The 17,804-nt window shown below is 37.6% G+C and overlaps 1 protein-coding gene across 2 annotated transcripts in view; it reads right to left on the bottom strand.

The window, feature by feature from the left end:
• The window catches only part of raptor (regulatory associated protein of MTOR complex 1), a 312,753-nt gene that overhangs the window by 64,298 nt on the left and 230,651 nt on the right, over window positions 1-17,804 (bottom strand). The window contains exons 17-18 of one of the 2 annotated variants that reach the window (XM_067150352.2): window positions 6,914-6,967; window positions 287-384 (exon numbers count right to left, since the gene is read on the bottom strand). In XM_067150352.2, coding sequence (XP_067006453.1) covers window positions 287-384; window positions 6,914-6,967 — 152 coding nt within the window. The remainder of the gene's footprint in view (window positions 1-286; window positions 385-6,913; window positions 6,968-17,804) is intronic. The other variant, XM_067150353.2, reaches the window with a different exon arrangement.

Below are 17,804 nucleotides of genomic sequence, written 5' to 3' on the forward strand. Positions count from 1 at the left end.
GATTATTTTAAAAATAATTAATGTTATGCATTTTGTACTTGAGATTTAAAATATTTGTGAACTGATGCTGAAACTCAGGGTTTTCATTTAAGACATCAAGCGTCGGAATCTGTTCAGTGGTTATTGCACAAGTTCTATTTTGTTAAAATTAATGACAATATTTAGAGGAAAAAGTCTACTTTCACTGACATAATGAAGAATGAGCCATCACACAAGGTTGTATGACTCAATGAGCTCCCACAATTATGTGTTCCTTATGGACATATGTAAAGTGTCTTATACTCACGCTAAGAAGGAAGGTCGACTTGAAGGAGATGCAGGTAAAGAAAGTGATGACGAGAGCTTTGTTTCACCTAGGTCCTTTGGGTTGTTGATATCCTTCACCTGAAGAGAAAAAATACATTCTCTCATTGTTGCATTTATTACTTGCTATAGTAAATAAAACAACTAACACTTATAAGCTGTTCTGCAAGTGGTATAACATAACTACACAGAATCTACCAGCTGCAAGCAGGGAACTCTGGCTATTAAGGTGTGCTAAAAGGCTACATAAATAGATTTCAACAATCCAGACAGCATGATTTGAAACAAATTTATAAAATGCATTCATAAGCAAAGATCATTTGAGAATTGTACACAACAGTTTTACTGCTGAGCTTAGGTCTGTCTTGAAGAACCACCGTACTGTCTTTTAATTACTGACATCAATATGTAAAAGTTAAAAATAGCAAGAGAAAACCAGAGAAAACTATAGAAGATCTCGCATTCTTGCCTTAAATTGTTACAGTGTCTATGGAAGAATGATGCAAGTGTAATGGACTAGTATAACTTGGAAACAATTCCCTAAACCCATGGTTAAATAGTAGAAATATCAAGCTCAATTAGTAGGTATTATTATTATTATTATTATTATTATTATGACTTGTGAGGTGTGGCTATGAAGTTGTTTACGTCTATTAGTATTATTATTATTTACGTAGTCATGTACAGAATTTATTGGGTATAAATTGTGGTCATATTATTTGTGTGTTGTATGTGTGAGATTATGTCATGATACATTTTTTTTTTTTTTTTTTTTTTGCTAGTTGCTTTACATCACACCGACACAGATAGGTCTTATGGCGACGATGGGATAGGAAAGGGCTAGGAGTGGAAAGGAAGCGGCCGTGGCCTTAATTAAGGTACAGCCCCAGCATTTGCCTGGTGTGAAAATGGGAAACCACGGAAAACCATCTTCAGGGCTGCCGACAGTGGGATCCGAACCCACCAACTTCAAGGCTGTCGACAGTGGGGTTTGAACCCACTATCCCCCGGATGCAAGCTCACAGCTGCGCGCCCCTAACCGCGCGGCCAACTCGCCCGGGCATCATACATCTGCTGTATGTATATTATTTAAGAGTTTATTTAATGTAAGAACATGTAATTAATAGTACATATTTTATTATTACCTGTAAATATGATGTATAAATCCAGGGTAATGTTGTGCAACACATGGTAATAGTCCAGAACAACGCATCTCGTCACTAGAGTTTTATAGAAAATTCCTTGTAAATAGGCTATTGGAAACTCTAGAAATTACGAGAATACATGTGTCATACTCTTCTAGAAGCCTGGCCGGGCAATGTGTATAAAGAGGCATTCTTGGGAGTTGGGGATGAGTTGTTAGCGAGAGTTGCTAGTGAAACTCGTGTACTCATGTTGTGATTCTGTTGTGTTGGTAATCGGTTGACATGCTATTGTAGCAGTCAAATGTTTGTCAAGATGGCGGTTCATTAACTCATTGGGCCTGCGCCACGGAACCGTTCCATGCTTCGTCTCGGTGGACCAAACGCTGGACCACGGAACTGTTCCGTTGTCTCATTTTACTACGTCATTCAACTTTTCCTCAAGAGATGGCAGAGCGAGTTGCATTTGTGATTTGTGAAGGGACTCTTTCTTTACAATGTTATATGCTCTTTGCTAATATATATCGATAGTGTGCTTGGTAATATTAGTCTGAAGTGGGCTATCTCTAGACTTTGAGATTCGCTTGTAAACAAGAACTGATATTTACCGATATATATAACCCCTTTTAGGAAGTAGTGATGATTAGGAATGTAATTTTTTCAGTGAAATTAGTAGTAATATTAGTACTAGTCCAAACAGCGCTCCTGAAGAACAAATAGATGTGGAAATCGAAGAGGAAGTGCAAAGAGAAGACTGTGTTACAGCTCAGCAGGCGGACTGAGTACGGTCCCGTGATGCTAATAAAAGAAATTGTTTTACAGTATTCCTTGTTCCGCAGTTTGTGGTATGAAAGCCTTTTGTTTTCATGTATATTTAAATCTTTAATGGTCTTGTAAGTAAGAAATTTCTCATGATATGAAGCGACACTATATTTCCTCCAAAATAATCCCAGTGCCAATGCAGTTTCAATCCAACGAATATGCAGGGCTAAATGGGTTAATGTGTGCATATAATGTGTATATAATTTGTAAATAAAATAGTGTAGACAATTGACATCATCTTGTGTGTGCATCTTTGCAGTTACAACAAGATTTTGGTGGTTCCATAATTTCCTAACAGTCCTCTTTCGAAGACAAATATATACAGTAACTACACTAAAAACATTAACATCAGGGTTGCCCAAAATGAGTAAAAGAATTATTTACTTTTCATGGTACTGTAAATAAATATAAACACTAATAACGAATTAAATAATCTCCTAGGCACCTTGATCAAGATTTACCCACAAACATTATTCAAGGAGTGTCCACAGCCGCTAATTCGAAAATGGTAGACAGACCAGACGTTTCAAGGTTCATATCTTCTTTGCAAGTTTTTATGCACAAGAAACAATTTCATCCCCTTCAACACCTTACGAGGGTATGGTGATTTTGAAAGTAGGGTTATATTCAAAGTTCGAATGCCTTATGATGTCAACATGGTAAGTATTGCATAGTTAAGAGACGTACGTCATGCTCGTAACATTACAGGTACAGCAGAGTAGCAGTCATTCTCCACACTCACAATATTACAAGTGCAGCAATGTAAAAGACTTCATGAACAAGTATAATTCTCTAAATGCAATATATCCCTATTTTTACAATTTACTTTACATCACACTGACACAGATAGGTCTTGACGACGATGGGATGGTAAAGAGCTACGGGTGGGAAGTAAGTGGCTGTGACCTTAATTAAGGTACAACCCCAGCATATGCCTGGTGTGAAAATGGGAAACCACAGGAAACCATCTTCATGGCTGCTGACAGTGGGGTTCGAACCCACTATCTTCCAAATGCAAGCTCACAGCTGAGTGACCCTATCTGCACAGCCAACTCACTCTGTAATTTTTTTTTATAAATGATGTTATTTATTTATTATTATTTTTAAAATGTATTTTTCACACCAGCACAAGAAAGAAATTGAACTTAATATCGACAGATGTACAGCTTTTATATTTTTTAATCTCTACTGTTGAGTTTACTGCACTATGAATTCTTCACATCCATTCCTCATTCTGTATTTGCTCACTATGTGGATCAGAGGTAAAATGTTGGCTTCTGGATCCCAAGGCTCTGCGGCCACCACAGTAACCTGCAAAACCCGTAACATACATCTTCCTGTCCCCAACCAAACCTGTTAACTTCAAATCGCACTACATTTGACTATTGTTTTACAGTTAAAGTTCCTTAAACATTTACCCCCCAACTTCCCAACCACTTACACTTGGAGATTCCGAAGATGGACATCACCTGGTGCTCAGATCTAGGGAAGCATCTGGCCTGAACATTAGGTAACCACTCTTTTTTATCATTCTCTTGTCTTGCCTATCTCCCCCCCCCCAAGCTTCCCTTTACCTCACAACAGCATCTGCTCATCAACAGTGACCACTGTCATTCTTATTCAATCATCCACTGACAAAGGCTACACCCAAAATGTTTGGAGCCATGTCTCTTGCGTGTACTCTATCCACCACACAATTATTGTTGTTAGTTGAGGTGCGCTTCATTTTTTAAGCAACCACTCATTTCCGCAAGTTGGCAGAATTACTACAATTCCTAACCCATCAACGAGGGTTCACGACAGCTGGTTATAATAAATCATTTTTAGATGTAACTATAAATCTCTCAGTAGATGGCTTGCTAGCAATGTTTTTAGTGCAAAAAGCTAATGAACAGAATGTCAGAAAACATAAATCCTTTTGTGGAAATCAGTATTCTGATTGTGTTTGTATGGAATGGAGGCCACAGCAATGTCTTCTGCTCAATCTATTGACAGCATGCACAGTGTTCAGTTTCTGTATACTATCATTGCTAAAGGTGACTCAAAGTGATGACCATCTGCCATACCATATTCCTGATATTGTTTAATGAAATTACCATTCACATGCACAAGTTCTTCCTCCTAATGTTCCTAATTTCTGCTATAATATTCCCCTGTAGTTTGTTTATAGTGTGAGGATTATTCCTATGAACTTTATATTTTAGAGTTCAAAAAACAAATTTTGCACACAGTAAGATCAGGGGAATGGGGGAATAATCCTCTAGAAATCTTGCCAACAAAATTTTTATTTCATCAAAGAAATCATCAGCAGTATAGCAGAATCTTGCTGGAAATATCTGTTGTTTTTCTCATCAAACAACAGCATTTGAAAAAACAGTACGAGTATGTTACTATGGTACCTGTTGCTATTTACTATATCATTAAGAAAGATGGCCCCTTATTCGCCTTGCAGTTACAGTACATCATAACCTACTTTTTTGTCATTTAAAGGAACTTCATGAATTAATAATGGATTCTCTGTGCTCCAATATCTATAGATCTGTGAAGTTACATGACCATGCAAATTAAACCATGCTTCATCAGGAAAAAAAAAAAAAAAAAAGAAAAAAAAAAAAAAAAGAATCAAATATGAATCAACAATGCTGTTAACAATGTTTCGTAAAAACCCAATTACAGAAATTCACTGCTTTTGTCACATGACCATAATTTACGCACGATAGGTTTCAGTATAAGTAGTTTGGTAGTCACATGGACTGAGGTTTCTGAAACACCAATATCCTGCACAACATGTTGTAGAGATTTTTTTAAGAGCATGCAAACTCTGCACCGATTTAGTAAATTCTTCCCTCTGTCAGCTCTTCGTTTCAGTTTAAGAATTTTAGTGTTTAGTGATCCTGTTGTTCTTAGTTTATTAACAGGAAGCCTAACAGTTTCTCACCAGGAACAGGAGCATCATGGAATTTCGCCTGAGAATGTCTACATACCTCTCTACAGAGCCTATTTTTACATAAGTGTTGTAAATAAAAACTCTTTGTCAAGCATCAACTATTCAGTTGGCATTGCAACAAATTAATTTGATTATTTGCCATGATAATTAACTGGTAATTCACACACTCATTGAATCTTCAGACACTTCTAAAATACTTACACTGCCAGATGAAGCATATCACGAAAAGAGACTGAATTTTAAGAAGGTTAAGCTGCGTGATAAAGCGAATAACTGAAAGGGACATGTGTGAGACTGCAAACTTCGCGGGCGAGCTTCAATATGCTTCTGTGCTGCAGGCAACTCCATCAGTTACAACTTCATGTGTACTGTATGTGCTGTTCTAGCCCAAGGCAATTGTGAAGTCTTACTAATTCAAACTAAGGTGGCTTAATAAATATATCTAAAGAAACCATAAAAACATCAACCTCTGTGTATTTTCACGAATGATCTGTTTTTATAATTAACTACTGGTTCCCGCAGCTCTGTCCTCATTGAAGTCAGAATCAGATTTGTACACTGTTGCTAACAATAGTGAGCAGTTTACCCTTGATCAACCTCTTCCTTCTTTCATCTCTCTCTTGGGCCTCTATATCAATAATTGTGTCCAAACCTCAACCTTGTTCCAGAACCTGTACTTCTAACAGATAAGACAGTGTGTTCTCTTTTTTAAAGGTCCCAGGCATACATTTCCCTTTGGTTTGCTCCACATTTTCCTTCATTGGTCTGCATTCTGCTTCAAACATTTTTTTCAGAGAGTGAAAAAGTGTAACCATTGTTAGACTTGCACCACTAATGAATACAACTAACAAATTTCACCCAACACCTCAGCTGTACTGTGCTTGATGAGCAAGTGCCCTGGGGCTCCTGCTAGAAATGTTCCTTTAACACAGTAAAAGGGCAATTTCCCAGCAAAACATTACAGTTACAAAGAAAATGCATATGTATATCTTTACGGGAAATTTAATTCTAAATTCTGAAGGTATGTTCCCAGTTTGACAAGATGAACAGTTTACAGTTTATTTTTGTTTCTATCAGATAAAAAATGTGCCAAAACACAAAAAAGTACTTTTTTCCTGAAAAAAATTATGAAGAGTTAGGGAGAAAATGTAAATGAACATTTTTTTGTGCTCCATTTTAATAAGCAGTGAATTCACTTTTAAGGGTCTCAGATACATAATTTTTCTGACTTGCTCTACTTCTTTTTAAAAACTGTCTGCTCCCCAGATAAGCTAGCTTAATTATATCAAACTTTTAATAATCTGGAAAAAATAAACTTTCTAATGGTGAAAGAATTACTGAAATCCGTTGAGTTGTTCCCAAGATTACTCTCGATACATGAACGACTTGCAAACTTTTTCTCACTATATTATTAATATACAGTAGATGTGCATTGCTGTGTAGCGTGTCATCAAGATAACCGTTAAAAGAAGTAAAAAAAAAAAAAAAAAAATGCGGATGATTGTTTGCAAAAATCAAGATAACCCTCAATAAGAAAAAGACTGAACAGATTCTAACAGACAACAGTCATGATAACAGAAGGTGGGTGGTGATAATGGGGTCACATCTGCTTGTGGAAACACAGTTCATGATGTCATGCTTTTTGACAAGCCATACAGTGAGGTGCTCATGCAACATGCTGAACTGTGCTCTCTCTTACATGATTGATCACAACATCCCTCTGAGTATCCGTATCCACAAAAACAAATGATGTCTGAAAGAAATAGAGAGTACACACATTACCCACATTCTCACTACATAACACTTTACTACACATGTGAATAAAAGTAAAACTGCTTCAATGGAAATAATGTTTTAATAAAGTTGGGCATTACAATAAGCGTTTTGCTACAATAATTGTGTCCCAAGTTATTGCTGTAAATTCTTCATTTCTCAAACTTGGAATAAAAGTGCCTCTTGTGTAAGTAGGGAAAACAATTTGACAGACAAGATATAATATGAATGTAATGGAAAGTATGTCTCCATCACAACTTTACTCCAGATAGAGCCTCCATCCTGTTTCCTATCCAAGAGCACTCCCACAAGTGACATCATACATCACAACATATAAACACAATATGCCCTTGACAAAATACATAAGAACCAAATTTAAACAACAGTTTGGTAAAGATATACAGTAACAACAAAGTATGCTCGAATAATTGCTTCCTGGCAGATTTATATCTGGAAGTTACTCCCTGTTCGAAAGAGATTAAAGCTCTCAACACCACCGAAACTGTAGATATTTTGACAAAAAGCAATGAAAAATGAAAACAGGAACATTTTTCTTAAGAACAGAAGGACAAGTTATGGTGATCCAATGTGGTTGTGGTTGCTAGAAAGGCATTATGTCAAGTGACAGCTTACTTAAGGGTCCAGTAATGAGCTTTGTAATTGTAAACTCCTCAGTTGGTGGTTACATTAATGTATCCCCTGAATATCACAAAAATATGCAAATTTGCTACCTACATCTACTTCTTCAACTTGCTGAAAACATGGTCGTAAACAGAAAGACTGTAACATGAATCAGAACACTCAATGGAATAAATGTGACAGGTCAGCCAATACTGAAAGGAGCAACAGAAAGATGAAATGAGGAAAAACATGAAAACGTAAAAGGACAAGGACAAACTCTGCATCTTCATATACTGCATTTTCATGTAGACAGCTCTCCTCTAATCAATCTCAGTTCTTCTATATCCAATCTTCTATTTAGTAACTCAGTGTCTGCTCTCCACATTCACCCAACAGTGAAGCGAACAGAAGAGGAATTTCTACTATCGAGGCATCCAACAGTTGCGGAGGCGGAAGACATCATTACAGACGGATTGGCCATGAAGGCACACCTCAATCATACTTTGAGTCTGCAGCAGTTGCGGTGCTTGATCTCGCATGTGCCTTAGGCTACAGCTCCGAGATCATAGTGTCTGAGCCACTGCCTGACCAGATTAGATCCACATGAAACAAATTCATGCCAGTGGCAATTCTTCTAGTTGTTGCCTTTCACTTGAGTCTAACGATGACGAGATAAGGATGGTGCAGGCAGGTTTTTGGGTAGAACTGGAAGTCTCCAGTTGGGATCTGTACGTTAACAGCATGTGCAGACTCAAACTATTCGGGAATGCAGTCCTGCATCTGTGTTTGGACAGGCCTATTTAGGATTATCCCTGCCCAACCCACACAGGGAAGACCCTAGAAAAGGTGATCTAAACATCAAAGTCACACTCTTGTCCTAGCTGGATGGCCGATACCAGCAGGTCATCTCACATGCAGTCGAAATACCAAAACTAATCACAGGAATACAGAATATCAGAAATTTGCTTAACAAGAGAAACAGTGACGGACCTGAGAGAAAAACAGCACTTGTTACCAATGAGCTTTCCTGTCTGAATACTTATGTTGCCACCTTGAGTGAAGCCGACCTTTTGAAAGTAGAATTAAATTACTGATGAGAGAATGGTACGAAGTAGGACAGCAAATGTTTTGTTTGTTGCATATTTATGTTTTTAAGCTGAAACAGGTAATGGGGGTCTAACCTTTTGCTAGTCCTTTCTAAGAGGGGATTTTAGAGCTCCAAGTTTGCAGTACGCACCCTAAATAGTACAGTACATACCGGTACATGTCAGTCCTCACAGCTAGCAGCTGTCTTGCCTCGCCTTCTATATTCGCATGCTTTGTTCTCCACTGTCCTGCACCACGTGACCACCTACAGTTGTGTATACAGGACAGAGTCTTATTCTACATGGTCAAGTTCTTCATGGTGGATGGCTATTCCCCATGGAGACAAGCACACTAGATTTGCTGCTTTTTAGGACTGCTTGCAACATTATTGCAGCTATTATTAATGCCTATTTCTATGATGTTAATATTAACGAAGCTACAGAACTTGCTGATAAAGAGCAAATCATGTACACATAGACCAAGACAACGTTTGATGCAATTTTGGAGGAGAAGTGTGAACTTGTTCAGAAAGAAGCCATTTTAGTTGACTCAAAAGACGAAGATTATGTCACGGAGGGGACACCATCATCAAAGAAATGTGAACACGAAGATGAGTTTAACAAAGATAACAGGTATGATGATCTTGTAAATCAGTGGCAGATTATGATTCTGAATCATTGCTGGACATGTACAAAAAAAATGAAAGACCTATGTATGCTGTCTGGAAGTTTAAAACAACTCAGACACAAATTTATAGTCATCAACCACAATGAACACAATGGAGAAATTATAAAATGTGCAATGGTTCGAGTTTATGTGGAAGAAAAGTTTACAAAGGCAAGGATGCGTTAACTATATGTCACAATATCAGACATGAACGCTGGATTAGTGAGGGTAGAGTTGTGTTGCCCCAAACACTCTTGCCAGAGAGACTCCTACTTGACAAAACTTAAACAGCGTTTGAAAATTTGGTTCTGTAAAGTAATCAAATTAATCAGTAAAACTTTTTAAAATGACAAAGTAAGACAAAGTGGCTAACAATTTTGTCAAATTTATTAATGAACTGCAAGAAGAGGCAGAGATCCTGGAAGCCTATATCTGGAATTTGGACCAGTCTCAATTCGAGTAATGGCAACACAGAAAAGTTATGACTTTTGCGGTGTGAAAGATGTTCTTGCTATGCTTGTTTGCCAAAATAGTTTTACACACTCCCACATGGTGTAATATCAGATTTCTAAAGCTGGAGAAATGGGACATTTGTCCTTGATTGTTTTCCAAGAAATTAATGGAAAGTTTGGACCTATCTGATATAAGGGCTCTGACTGGCATAATAACTTATTTGTGGAATGACACTTATGTCTTTTTTTGTGCGAACATGCTGCTGAAAAAAATTTTGATAATATCCTATGGACCTCTGCGATGGAGTACATCCAATATTCAAGGTAAGTAATTAATATTACGTGCGTATGCGTGAATTTTAATTCGCTATATTTTCAATCCATGTACAAACATCAAACACATGTCCGCATAGGATTAAGAGAATTTGGGAAACCCAAGATGTAATCAGTGACCTTAAAAATGCTATCATCATCACTATATTCGAGAAAGGCGATCATGGCATTTGTGGTAACTATTGTGGCATATCACTACTCTTCCTTGTGGGTAATATTTGCTAGAAGTTTGCTTAATTGCCTAAAGATGATCGCTGAGAGGATCCTTCCGATGTCCCAGTGGTTTTCGAATCTCCAGAGGTACAAGTGAAAAGTGCAGAGAGCACGACCTGGGAAAGGCACTGATTCAGTCCCAAGACCAGCCATGGGAGCAGTGCTGAAACACTTTAACTGTCCTCAGCATTTCATTGATCTCATCCAGGCTCTCCATGATGGCATGTCTGGGCAGGTTCTTCATCAAAATAATATCTCACAGGCTTTTTCAATCACCCATGGACTAAAACAGAGGAGTGTACTTGCTTCAACACTCTTTGCTTTATATCTGGCTGTCGTGCTAAATCAAACAACAGACAACCCAGGTGCAAATGTTAGATATTGTTTCTATGGAGGACTCTTCAATCTAGCAAGACTTTGCTCCCAAAGGCTGAATAAGGTTAGTACCAAGTGAAATGAAGTATGCAGATGATGTTGCATCACTTGCTCTTACATCTGGGAAACTGCAAAAATAAGTCAACTGCTTCAAAATTGCATATGATCACTCTGTCCTCTACTAATGTTCCAAAAACCAAAGTAACTGTTCAAATTTCATCCTGTAAAATCCTTCCAGATCTCAACATCTCCACCTTGGATACAACATCGGAGCAAAATAGATCATTTCTCGTACCATGGAAGTACCTTATCCAAGAGCTGTAACTGCAACCAGGAGGTGGAGAATTGGTGCTGTTGATGCAGGATTTGGATGTTTAATACACCATGACTTCATGAATAGAGACCTAACAGTGTATACTGAACTAATGATGTACCAAGGCTGTTTTAATCTCAACTCTACTTTATGGCTGTGAAAGATGGACCCTTTTCCATCGTGACATCAAAAAATTTGATCATTTCCTCAAGCACACACTTAGATCTATCTTGAACTTCAAATGAGAGGACCATTCCAAAATCACATCACAGAATAAGGAGTCACATCACTGGTCATCAGCTTGGATGGATAGGGCATATACAGTCATTCAAAAAAAGAATGAGCACATGGAATTTTGTAACTTCCTTATAAGTATATTTTTCTCAGAAACAGCTGGAACCTATAGATATATTTGTAGTGGGTATCTACAGGGTTTGTATCTACATGAGAGGTGAATTATATTTAGATAATAATCAAAATAGAATATTCCATCTGAGGAACATGCGCTCATTCTTTTCTATACATCAAACGGATGATACCAGATTTCCTTACCAAATCCTTTATGGTGAACTTTGTTACGACATGATGCCAAAAGGAGCCCCTTTAAGATGCTACAACGACCAACTTAAGGGCCTGTACTACGACAACCAGATAAAAGTGCGGTATAAATTTATTTGGCAGTTTGGACATTTATCTGGAAGTTTGGTTGAAACCGTGTACTACGACTTTCGTTTATGTGCAATCTGGGAAAATATTCTCGAGTATAGCTATGCCGAAGTTGGAGAGGCTGTTAACGCTCTTATCTGGGACTTTGCTTTTATCGGGGACGCTACTGTAAAGAATCCAGATGGCTACTCATGAAGATGAATCAACATCTGCATGATGCTGTGCGAAATTAAGTTGTTACAATGTAATTTATGTATATATTTATAAAGTATATCATGCTTCCTGTCCAGCTTATCACAGAATTCTTAAAGATTTCCCAAGCTAGCAAGTTGTTGCTACTGCATATATCAGTAGTACACAAGCAGTCAACCGCAGGCTTCATGGGTAGCCGTGGTCGTTAGGCTCAGCAAAGTTTGCTGATAAGCAGTTTTTCGTGGGTTCGAGTCCCAATAGTCTAACATATTTTTACCTTGTAAATGGTAGTCGGTAGGGTACTAGAGGTGATAGCACACATTTCCTAATCATTAAAATGCGTGTCAAAAGTGTGGGTTCTATTCTAAATCTATCCGCGACGCCCATATGGAGTAAAGGTATACGACGTTGTTCATGGCGATTCGTCCGTTGAATGAGGATGTTAAGGAGGTTATATTTCTTTTACTTCATAACAACTTGCTACAAAAGTATTTACGCTAAAGTGAGATAAATGCTTGCCAGTTACTATTCTCACGTTGTATTGAAAAGAAAGAAACTAACTACTTATTCAATGAGCAAACAATTTTTGAATTAATAATAAAATTAATGATCCCACGCTGCATCAGTGGCATTAATTACGAATATAAACTTTACTTTTGTTGTAACGCGCAACCTCGTAAATAGTACTAGACAAAAAAGATACTTAACCTGAATCTTAACTTTTGCGTCCAGGTTACATTTTCAGTCTTTTTATTTTCTATAACAGTTCCAGTTTCGTTATGCAGTTAATTAATTTTAACATTTCTTCGTATGTGTATATTTCAGTCCTGTTTTTGACCTGGACTTCCACATTATAGCTTAATACGAGTCTGATATTGGATTCTAGTAATACAATTTCAAAAGGAATAGAGCTAAACAAAAGAAAACACCATGGAACACGTATACCACCACGCTAAATTTCACTATATTTTCAGTAACCTTATTACCAACCCAATAAAAATGTTACTACGTCTTCCGCATTACAATACCGTCGTTAAAATCCGTTGGTAGTACGCAAGAAAATATTTAACTTCTAGTTTGCAAAACTGCAGCCTACGTATCTGGCTGTTTATCTGACAGTTGTAGTACAGGCCCTAAGTCGTATATAGAGAGACTGGAACAAGAAAAGGAACACATAACAGGATGAACAGGATGAACATAATGGCACGTCAGTATGTGAAGAGGATGCAACAGAAAGATGAGACAAGAACAAACATGAAAACACAAAAGGACAAGGACAATCTCTATCTTCAAACACTACAGTCTTTGAACAGACAGACAGACAGACAGCAAGACAGCAAGACAGACAGACAGACAGCAAGACAGCAAGACAGACAGACAGACAGACAGACAGACAGACAGACAGACAGACAGACAGACAGACAGACAGACAGACAGACAGACAGACAGACAGACAGACAGACAGACTCCTTCCTCATCATTCCCAGTTCTTCTACATCCATCTCTTCTCAGGCCCTGAATAACTTGTTTCTGCTTCCCAACTTCATCAGGAGGTTGACAGATCTTCAGTTTTGATGAGGGTAGTGTAGGATAAGAAGAAAACTGGATAAATACAGGAAAAGAGACAAAACTGCAAATAAATATAGGTAGTAAGTAAATGCGTGTCCTCATCCTGGGTGGTGCAGCTCTTTTCAAGACATCCCCAATGGATACACGTACCATTTCAACCACATACCAGCCCTACTGCCATTCTTAAATTTCTGGCAGTACCGGGAATCGAACCTGGGCCTCCGAGGACAGCACCTAATAACACTAACCATTATGCTACGGAGGTGGAATGCAGGACAAACACAAAAAGAGAAAACACACCACAAAAGGTAACGTCATACAATCCTGAGATGCACTTGCTGAAAACAACTTTTGGCACTACACCGACTCTACTGCCATTAGCACATTCGAAGAAGATAGCCACATACAAAGAGGCAAAACGACAAACTCGAAAGCTCCCTCAAACTCAAGCAAGGTCTCCACCATCCATTCTGTGCAACTTACGCGGATGCTGGTTTCATGCTAAAATTGGCCTCTTTAGTCATCGGAAGCGTATTCATAAACTAAATTGAGTAAAAAAAAAATTACTGGAGGAAGATGCATGCTCCGACACTAGTCACATCAAACGATGATGATGATTCATGTTCCTATTTTTCTATTTGATGATTTGATTTGTCACTTGTTTGTTCCTTTTCGTTAGATATAATCTGAAGTACTGTAATTATGTGCAAGCATAATACCACAATAGCTTACTCTATTCTCTGGACATTTCTGGGGCTTTCATATCCTTCCTTGCTTCCTTACAGCCAATGAAATATAAACTGTACACTAGTATTGAAAGGTACCGTGTTGTGAGACACCACAACCCACCAATTATCTAACCATGCCATGTTGTTGTGTTGCTCAAGTGTCCACTGTGAGGTAGACTTGTGTGCAGCCCAAAGCTAGTGTTTTAACGTTGCACAGACTCTATTAAGTCTAATGGCAAGGATGGGATAGGAAAGGGCTAGCTAGGGCTGGGAAGGGAGCACATCAGTGGCCTTAATAAATGTACAGTCCCAGCACTTGCCTGCTGTGAAAATGGGAAACTACAGAAAAGCATCTTTAGGGCTGCCGATAGCAGGGTTTGAGGCCACTATTTTCCGAATGCAAGCTAGGAGCTACGCGACGTGAACCGCAAAGCTAACTCACTTGGTGCAGCCCAAAGCATTTCAGCATACACACTATCAAACATCAACAGACTTGCCAAATGTATGTGAAGCAGGGTAGGACGGCATATTTTGTATTTTTTTTAAAATTTCACCACATTCAGTTTAACTCTTCATTGTATAACAATCACTTTATATTTCCTGAACTGATTTTAAATCACATCATGTACGTTGGAAAAGGGTGGTGTATTTCTTTAGGACATCACATGTTTACTCCCTGTGTCAATCACCTTCAGGGTGTAGGCAAATGCTATCCAATAGTAATTAGTGAAGGGGGACAAAAATGAGAATAGGGAACAACCATCTAACTCACAATCTACATTCAGATCCACATGGGGCAAGCATTCCGAAGAAGTTTTAGACAAGATTTACAGCCCAAATGCTTAGAAACCAGCCTATACGACGTCTAATCACAGTTTATGTTGCCACAACTCACTTTTTCAGTATCTAATTTATTCTATTATTGTCTTGTTTTCTATGGCATGGTTCAGGCTATAGAGCCTGCTATTATGCCCAACCATAATACACTGTTTCATTTAAGTTAAATTCTACAACATACTAAAACTGAATAACAGACTAACTGGAAAAGCTTATTTAGTTCCTATGGTTAATATTTATATGAAGAAAGTAAGTTATCTTAGATATGTGCTATAGGTTATATTCTTATAAGTAATGTTTCCAACACCACCTTTTGAACACCTGAGTACTAGAAATGTCTAATTTCAGCCCGCAGGGAATTCCACAGGCAGACAGCAGCGGGGATGAATGAATCACTATAACTAGCAGTCTGATGGGTAGGGAACTTAGCAGGGAGTTAATGACCTTGTTTGGTGATGACCTTGTTTAATTATTATTTCTGGATGATAAGTACTGAAGGTCATATCTCAAACTGATTTCTCGCTCCATTGAACTCTATGAATTACGGACAGAGTGTGCAAATTTCGTCTCTTCTCTAAATATAGCTAACTGACTGAGGTAGGGGGAGATATGACAATCGTCATGAAACACAAGAATTTGCAAAAAAAAACTGATGCCGAATTTTTCCGCAAATACAAAGAAAAGTATACATTAAATTGTAATATGAATCAACCACTTTCTTTCATAACCTATATGAATAGAAAATTTGGTAATTATTTTTATTTCATAGTATGACGTAACTGCGTTCTTCCCGTACTCAAAAGAATATGAAAATTGACACTTTACTGAACTGTTATTACTTTGAGAACTGTTTTATTACAAACTGTCACTGATTGATTCAAAATAACGTAAACACAGATAGAGAGATAATGAATCAAGGAACATCAAACTTAACCTTGTTTAAGTATTTATCCACCTGACAGCAGCACTGTGGTTCTCCACCCATCTACACAAAAAAAGGCAACTCTGCATTGCCAGCTGAAGTAATTGTCGCCAGCACAATAGTGACTAATGTATAGGTCAATCCATTTACAACAGTTAAATATCACAGTATACCAAAGTTCATATTACCTTCATTCATCCACGACCAGAGAACCATGTTTACGACCCTGGTAGCTTAGTGGACTGTTCGCCACTTCAAATAACAATTTTTAAGCTTTATTACAACACAACCCCATGTACAATCCTCTTATAACTTTCATAGCAAGACACAAACAATAAAACAAGAAAACGTCAATGCAGAGATAAAAAATGGATGATTTGGATCATGACGAGTCAAAATTATATATAATTAAATTCATATAATTTAAATAAGTAAATTCACCATTGTAGGAAATAAAATAAAGGTTTACATTACTTGTTTCAAAATTCTGCCCGAATGGCTCAGGCGTAAACATCTCACTCATAACCTAAAAGATCACCTTGTGAGGCTGTTGCATAAATATCCATGAACATATCCAAAGAAGAATAAAAAGACTGCATCATAAGGACACAATGCAAATAATTGAAGAATTCAATAAAACTAAATCAAGGGACTACTCCACAACCTTCAGAAAACAGCTTTGAAAATATGAACCCCTGACCCTACTGATGAAGAATGAAAATGGTGAGCTGGCTCATAACAATAAAGACAATGCAGAAATTCTGGCCAAATATTTCAACAAGCGTCTAAATTGGGAGGAACCTACAGAATTCCTTCATTTGGACACAAACACCCCAATAAAAACACCCGCAGAGAACAGCAATCCCCCACAATAAATGAAGTCTACCAAGCACTGATGCAAAGCGCCAGGAGAAGATCAGACCTTTGCGGAAATCTGGAAATATGCAAGAAGATCAGCAAACGTTGCCCTCCATCAACAACTTGTCTCTATCTGAATTAAAGAAGAACTACCAGAACAGTGGACAACAGCCCTCATGGCCACAGTATGCACTAGCCATACGTCTTAGTAGGTGTGCTATTTACCAACAGATGAGCCCAACTTAGCACACTGGGGCGAAATGCTGGCAACCAGGAATGCATTAGCTGGAAAATTTATAATGTCCAATAACAGACCAACTATATTGGTATTATAAATTTACTCATTCGGAACAAATATTTCAAGTTTCCTATGGGAATCAACATCTTCATCACATACCACTTATCTTGATTAATTAATTTCATTATGTTCCGTATTGATATCTACCATACATCATAGAAAGAAAAGAAAGAACCACCTTATCAATACTTATTTATTAAATTTCTTAATAACAGAACCGGTTTCGACTCCTCACAAAGTCATCTTCAGCTGTCTTGTACATTTACATTAGATTACATATTCTTAAGTGTTGTGCCTTGCCAACTGAAAAGATTGTATTTGACAGTCATTAAATAGTCATGTTTCAGAGTGGTTAGTCCAATGTTTATATACGTCTGTTTGAAGACTTAATACACATATTAAAATGATAACTATTTAAACACATTAAAAAGATCACAATACATGATAAAAAATATTTCTATGTACATATTTCTATTACCGTCCAAGTTTTACGGGTAAAACATGTTCTTAAAACAACTTTGTCATCTTTCGTTATTATGATTCATCTGATGTAAAAAGATAATGTGCTCGAGTTCAGCTTTATTATGCTCTTGTAATGTATTGCATCTAAGCAGAGGGGCGCAGTGGAAGCGCCTGGGCCCATAACCCAGAGGTCCGTGGATTGAAACCACGCTCTGCTACCAATACT

This window comes from Anabrus simplex, chromosome 6 (assembly GCF_040414725.1).
Source record: "Anabrus simplex isolate iqAnaSimp1 chromosome 6, ASM4041472v1, whole genome shotgun sequence".
Taxonomy (NCBI): domain Eukaryota; kingdom Metazoa; phylum Arthropoda; class Insecta; order Orthoptera; family Tettigoniidae; genus Anabrus; species Anabrus simplex.